Raw genomic sequence first — 7,196 nt, 5'->3', positions numbered from 1 at the left:
CACCGATTCCGGTCCAGAGACAAGCCTGAGCATCCCCTGCCCCCAGTCTCCTAGGTCCTCTCCCTTCCGGGTGGCTTCCCCCGTCCCCCGTGGGTTCTCAGGTGCCATAGAGGGATGGGCCCACACAGCGTTTTGCATTGCTGGGACTGCACATACTGTGGTGCACCCAGCCCTCCCGTGTGCCTCGGGGCCGTGTCCAGGGCGCCCGGGATGGAGCAAGCCAGACTCTACATACACTCCTCTGCAGGGGAGCCTGGGCGCCTGGGCCCACTGGCGTGCAGCATCACTTAGGGTCCCTCTAAGGAGTGTGTCCCCTGTATGTCGCCACCCCCTATTAACCCTCCTGCCCTGGTGTGCAGTAGGCATGCAGTGCTTGCTCCCTTCCCCATGGCTGTAGCAGAGGTGAGTGGCCAAGTTTATCTGCTATCCGGCCAGGAGAGGAAGTTTCCTGTGTGGCCAGAGGACCCTGCCCAGGCAGAGGAGTGCCAGGTGGGCTGGTGTGCCACCCCAAGATGCCAGCCAAAAGTGCCCTCAGCAGAGCCGCTGGGGTGGGGGAATGGGGTGGGGGTTGGGGTGGGAAGAGTTACCAGCCTCTCCAGGCAATGGCACTCAGACTCCAAACTCCACACCAGCAACTTGTTCTTCATAAAAGTCACCATGTCGGGTCACTGTCCCAGAGCCCCTAGGAGGCTAAGGGAGAGCCTTTTACAGATGTGGAAACTGAGGCAGAGAGGTGCGGTTACCTCGCAGCCTCATTCAGGTAGGAGATAGCCTTACTCCCTAAGGCTCTCGAAGTGGCTGACTCACCTGAGGGCAGGGCCTGCACCCGGAGTCCAGGCCCCATACTCTGAGACCCTCGGGAATGGATCCCCAGCAGCACTGCAGGCTGTGGGCCCCACCGTTCAGCCTCAGGTGGGGGCCTATGGCACTTGGACTGACTGCACAGCAGGTCTTAGCCAGGCAGCCGTGGGGTGTCCCACACCCGCCAGGCACCCTCCTGCTGGCCTCCCCGGCTGTGCCTGGGCCCCTCTCCCACTTCCTCTGGGCGGTTTGCACACCTCCTCGGGGCTCTGGTTTCAGACGGCGCTTTGTCAGTGCTGGAGGCTGCGATGGAGGAGCTGGTCTTGCAGGAGACTCCAGCCAGAGGCGAGGCACAGGGCACGCCTGTCTCCCTCGTTGTGTCAATATTGCTCTTGTGCAGGGGAAGGCGTCTTGTTTTTCTAGCCCTCCTGCTCCTGAGCCTTTTCCCAAATATCCACCCCAAGATTACACAGCTGCAGTGAGTGCAATGAAAAAGGTGTCTGTGCCAGGCCACCCCAGGGCCCTCGGAACAAAGTGGGCTTCCCTGCCATGTGAGGGGTGGGTCTGCTTATCTGTTGGCTAGAGCTTAAATAGTCCACTCTGACAATTGGGGCATTGGAGGTGTGGGGGATCTGGGGTTGGACTGCCCTGGAGGGGAGAGGGGAGGAGAGAACTTGGGGGAGAACTGTGTTGGGTCAGCATCTTCAGGGGGAAGAGCCTGCTTCAGGGGGGCTGTAGCAGCACCAGGTGATTCCAGTGATCAGTCAAGTGCAGGAGCCTAGGCTGTGGTGCAAGCAAAGGCTCACGGCCCATGTCGGTGATAGAAAAGACATTCCGTGAATGCAGGTGATTGTGATGAAGAATTGGTGTCGGGTTAGGGGCTCCCTTCCAAATGAGGGCAGATTCTCAGGGTGTGAAAGGGCCTGAGGGTGTTGTCCTTAACTTGGGACTGCCCAGTGCCCCCTTCAGCTCTCTCTCAGGCCATGCCCAGAACCAGCCTTTCTCAGGAATGGGCCTCTTGTAAAGGGCATGGGGCTTCTTTCCAAAGAAGTCAGCTCTTTTCGATTCCACATTAAAAATATCTTTCCTTATCAGTGCCTTGCAGTGACTTCCTGAGAACATGGCCCCCTTGGTCCGTCCCCTCCCCCAGCCCCGTCCACGTGCAGCATGCACTGTGAGCGGGCGCCTAGTGCATTAGATCCCAGCTCCGGGCTGAGATAGCGGGGCAGGCCCTGGGACGGGCAGAGCTCCCAGAAACAGCCGGGTTCTGAGTGGGGGTTGCACGATAGCAGCGCCTTTGTTTTATTGATAACCAGGACAATCGTTCTTTCACTGGCCCCGGAACCATAATTATACCGAAATAGTTCCGCGCTGGGGTTGGCGTCCCCGCTCCGGAGAAAACAGGCCCCCGCCCCCACCCGCATGGGGTACTGTGCTGGGGACCACCTGCAGAGGGCGCTGCAGAGGAGCTGGTGTCTGGACTGGAAAGGGACTCTTGTAGGGCAGTGGGCACAGGCAGGACTGCCAACCGTAGTCTCCTGTTGACACTCTCTTTGAATTCTCCTTGGGTCCCGCTGCCCTTGACTCTCAAGGCTGGGTGCCTGGAACCCTCCCTGTGTGGACCTGGGATAGGTGCCTTGGGCTGCTCCATTGTCCACCCAGCCCTTGTGGTCAAGAGCTAGGCCTGAGCAACAGAGCCAGGCAGACGTGGCTCAGCCCTGTGTCCATACAACGGCAGGGCACCCAGTGTCCACATAGGTAGTGCAGGGCCTGAAAGGGACTCTGAGTAGCACCAGGTGGGAGTGGTTCTTGTTCCGGGTGTTCTGGACAGGGTGGGGAGGCAGGTGCTGCAAAGTGCCTGCCCCGGGCTTCAACATGGTGCCCGGTTGAGGAGCCCGAGGAGGAGAGGCTGGCCCTCCTTGGCTTCTCTTGCCCACCCAAAGGAGAAAGGAAAGGTCAGCGGGGCCCACGCTTCCCACAGCCCCTTGGCACCCGAGCCTGGGTCCTCCCAGCTGAGACAGCGCGTTGGGCTCACAGGGACGGCTCTGACCCAGCAAGAACAGGGTGTCAGCAGCCTCGGTACTTGTGGGCGAAATGTCAGCCTCAGCCTGAGAAGGAAGATGCTGCCCCCTCTCTCCTTTGGCCCCTCGGGCCTGACGTTCTCTGTGCCAGGAGCTCATCCGTGAGTCCCATGCCACCAAGGCCTCCCATGTGTGCCCTCTGAGGGGCCCCGGGTATGCCCCTACCACCACTGCCTCACTACCCCTGGAAAAGCAGCCCCCTCTACCTTGAGCCTGCACCCCAATTAGCAACATGACACCCTCTTTCCTTTCTCCCAGGCATCCAGTCTGAATTTTTCATCAACACTACCCGCGCGGGGCCGGGAACACTGTCAGTCACCATTGAAGGCCCGTCCAAGGTCAAGATGGATTGCCAGGAGACCCCAGAGGGGTACAAAGTCATGTACACTCCCATGGCTCCCGGCAGCTACCTGATCGGTGTTAAATATGGTGGGCCTAACCACATTGTGGGCAGCCCTTTCAAGGCCAAGGTGACAGGTAAGGGCGGACCCCCTTGGGAATTAGTCTTCTCTGGTAACATGGGGCTGGCTTTGCCAGGCTGGCCCAAGAGCCCTTTGACAGAGCCGGGGATGGTGGGGGGGTGGGGGGGCGGTGGGGGGGTGTGCATGTTGGGTCTGCTTTGCATCTCAGTGGAAAGAGACAGTATTTGGTGTCTGCGGTAAGTACGTGTCCGAAACGGGCAAAAATGGCAAGTCGGTAGAGTGGGTGTCTGGCAATTAAAAACGGGTGCTGGATGGTCTTCTGCCCCCAAGAGTTAGAGCAAGGAATGTTTGCCTCCATCGGGATCTGAAGCTCTCCCGTTCTTCCAACCCTCACTGTCAAACTGATGGAAAAGCTTTACTACTAATTTTGTAAAAGTTGCCTTCCTACCAAACACTGGTAAAAATTAAATTGCCTCTCACCCGACTACCCACGGTACCCAGGATGGTCAGCCAGTAGGATGGCGGACTCCTTCCACGTGTCTCTGTTTGAAGATATTGCTGCAAAAGTAACTCCGGGCCGTGCAGAAAAGTTAGCAAGTACAGACAGAAGACATCCCACCCCACCCCCTGGCAGAGAGGATCGCTTTTGATCATTTGTGAGGTAGTCTTCCAAACACGGACACTGAATCTATAGAGAGTTTGTTCTAAAAATGGCAGGAAGTGAATTCTACATTGTGCTGTGTTTTCAGGTGGGAGGGATTTCCAGGGAGCTGCCCGTCAGCTCAGGCATTTTCCCAGAACACTAGATTCCCATGGTGTATGGGGGAGGCACCTACCGGCTTTAGGCGATATTTCAGGTGTGAGGTGGCTGGGTAAAGGGTTTGGTACCCAGGTGTTGGGGACGTGGTGGCTCTCCTGTGGCCTCTGTGTGGGGCCCTCGCCCGTCCTCTTGATCTGGTCACTCATGCCTCCCTCTCTGTAGGTCAACGTCTGGTCAGCCCCGGATCAACCAATGAGACTTCATCCATCCTGGTGGAATCGGTGACCAGGTCTTCCACAGAGACCTGCTACAGCGCCATCCCCAAAGCCTCTTCAGACGCCAGCAAGGTCACCTCAAAGGGCGCAGGGCTCCTGAAGGCCTTTGTGGGCCAGAAGAGCTCCTTCCTGGTGGACTGCAGCCAAGCTGGTAGGCCCCTGGCTCCCCGAGGTGGGGTGGGCTGAGCACAGCACCCCCATTCTCTTGGGCCTTCTCTCTGAGCACCTCCTGCTGTACTGCCCACTGGCAAACACCCTTGTTGCCCAAGCCTCCTGCACCCGTTTTTAAGTGAATGACTTCCCTTCCTTTCTTGATTCTTTCAAATGGCCTCCAGGTAACCTAGGAGAGGTGGGGTTCCCCCAGTTACCACTGACGGGCAGCCTAATTCCATAACTGGGCCCCTTCTCTGCCCCTTACTGCCTCATTGTGGTTTGAACTTGGGTGTCTTGAAGGGCCTTGGAGAGTTTGTGGGAAATTTCCATTGTCTTTTAGGTCTATTTTTCCATGAGCTTTTTGAGCCCCCCTCATTAAGATAGGCGCGCCAGTGGCACAATGGGTTAAGCGTTGGACTGCTGACCACAAGGTTGCCATTTTGAGCCAGCGGCCGCTCCGCAGGAGAAAGTGAGGCCATCTGCTGCCTCTGTAGAGATTCCAGCCTCGCAGACCCCGTGGGGCAGTTCTCCTGTGTCCCGTCCGGTGGTGATGAGTCCGAATGGGTTTGGGTGGGTGATCATTTAGGTGTCAGTGGCTCATTGCCCAGGTCTGGGCATCCAGGACACCTGGCCGGAAGCCGGCTCCACCACTGACTTGTTGTCGGGCAAGTCGCTGAACATGGCTGGGCGTGGCTGCTCATTCCTGAAGGTTCTTGTGAGAACAAAAGGGGAAGCTCAGAATGCCCATCCCTGTCACCAGTCCTAGTGTACAGGTGGGTCGGCCAAGCCGGGGAGAGAAGTTCACGCAGGTGAGCTTCAAGGTCACACCACCAGGAAGTGGCAGGGCCAGGACTCGAACCCACGCAGCTCCAGGAGTCCCTCCTCATAGCAACCACACTGCCCCACCTCTTACAAGGCACCGCGTCTCAGCGCGTAACCATCTCTGGTACCTGGACCCTGGGCTTCCGTCTCCCCTTCTCTTCCTCTGCCGGCCACGTGCATGTGATGGAATAACGTCCTTCCTGTCTGCCAGGTTCCAACATGCTGCTGATCGGGGTCCACGGGCCCACCACACCCTGTGAAGAGGTCTCCATGAAGCACGTGGGAAATCAGCAATACAACGTCACATACGTAGTCAAGGAGAAGGGCGACTACGTGCTGGCTGTGAAGTGGGGGGAGGAGCACATCCCAGGCAGCCCCTTCCACGTCTCAGTGCCATAAAACGGGCCCCCGCAAATCTGAGGGATGGCGCTCTGGAGGCCGCTTCTTTGCTTGTTCGTAAATCGCTGGATACAGAGTTCCCCCGGCCTGCGTGTGGGTCTGGCGCCCCTTCCCTCACATCTCCATTCTAAAGTGCCTTCAGGAGGACGGATGGTCTAGACTTGATTCTGTCGGGGAGGGGGGCATCTTGGAGAACCCAAAGACACATAAACTCAAAATGGTCTTAAGAAAATTCCGTGTGCCCGTGATCCAAATCGGACCTCTTGGTGGCAGACCGAGGATGTGGACAGGGACGTGGGTGATTTTTTTTATATATAAATGAAATTGGCTAGCCTAAGCTACTGATTTACTTTTCAGCATTTAGGAAACAAGGCGGGTGGCAGGGGACCAGGGGGGCAGGAAGGATGCATACACGGCCCGCTTGGTGGCAGAGGAGGTGGGTTGCAAACCACTTCCATCAGCCCCAGCGCCCCTGGGACCTAAGAAAGGTCGCCAGGTGGCCGCCGTTGCTTTAACACTGCTCAGCCCCCACAGGAACCCCTCCATGCGCTGTGGCTTTTCACATCCCCACAAGGGCAGCGCCTCCATGAATCAAACTGGGCAGGAGCGAACTTCCAGGACCTCGTCTCCCGAGTCTGCAAAGTCACGACAAGCGTGGGCCTCAGCGGCCGAGGTTGGAATTTGTCCAATCCCTTCCAGTTGCTCGGCCTGGGGGGTCCTGCAGTGGTGAGCGGCACCTCACGTGCCAAAGATCCCCCCGTGGCCCACGCTAGCCCTTGCTCCCCACATCCACTGCAGCCGTCTGTCTCCGACGGGGGCGAGCATGAAGGTCCCCGTCAGGGAGGTAGCAGAGCCCACCCTGCAGCCCGGCCGCCCCACTCAGCTCCTTGGGACACTTTCTGGAAAAGCAACACAGATGGGAAAGAATGAAGCTGCTGGCATTCTTTGGCCGGGGAGTCGCTGGGGGCAGGGGGTGGGGGGGGGGGTGGGGAGGGCAGCAGCTCCTGGCAGTATTTTACCATTTGGCAGAAAGTGAAAGTTTGGCCACTGACCGTAGCTGTGTCTTTCCAGGCTGTTGGGAGTGCAGTAGGTAGGTGCAACATTCCAAAAATGGGGTGTATGGCTTCCCACTGCGCAGGGCTGGTTTGGGATAAAGTAACACAGTGTTAGGGTGAGGGTGCCCCGCCTGCAGACTGAGGATTTGTAGGACCATCTGGGCAGGCAAACCCTCTTGACTCACTGCCTAGTCCAAAGGAACTGGCCGCTCTCTGGGCCCTGGTGGGAACCTCATCTCACCAAGGGGTGGCAGCTGGGGTGAGTATTGGCAAAGACAACCCCTCCTCCCCACACACACACACACAAAAAAAGGAAAAGCAAACCCAAAACTGGAACAGCCTGGAGCCTAATGTGAAATGACCGCACGTGTTGTGGACGGGGGTGTGGATGCAAAACTGGAATCAAATGCCGAATTGTAAATTGTATC

General features: G+C 57.8%; 1 protein-coding gene across 1 annotated transcript in view; it reads left to right on the top strand.

Moving 5' to 3' along the window:
* The window catches only part of FLNB (filamin B), an 86,533-nt gene extending 80,483 nt beyond the window's left edge, over positions 1-6,050 (top strand). Inside the window, exons 42-44 of the mRNA XM_004702534.2 lie at positions 3,141-3,359; positions 4,287-4,490; positions 5,526-6,050. Of these exons, the coding sequence (XP_004702591.2) occupies positions 3,141-3,359; positions 4,287-4,490; positions 5,526-5,713 (611 nt within the window). The 3' untranslated portion in view covers positions 5,714-6,050. The remainder of the gene's footprint in view (positions 1-3,140; positions 3,360-4,286; positions 4,491-5,525) is intronic.
* The last annotated feature ends 1,146 nt before the right edge of the window (positions 6,051-7,196 follow it).

Source organism: Echinops telfairi, unplaced genomic scaffold (genome assembly GCF_000313985.2).
Source record: "Echinops telfairi isolate 266 unplaced genomic scaffold, ASM31398v2 ScPeMD7_31;HRSCAF=116, whole genome shotgun sequence".
Lineage (NCBI taxonomy): Eukaryota > Metazoa > Chordata > Mammalia > Afrosoricida > Tenrecidae > Echinops > Echinops telfairi.
Note: the sequence above shows the minus strand (reverse complement) of the source record. Positions and strands in the feature narration are given on the sequence as shown.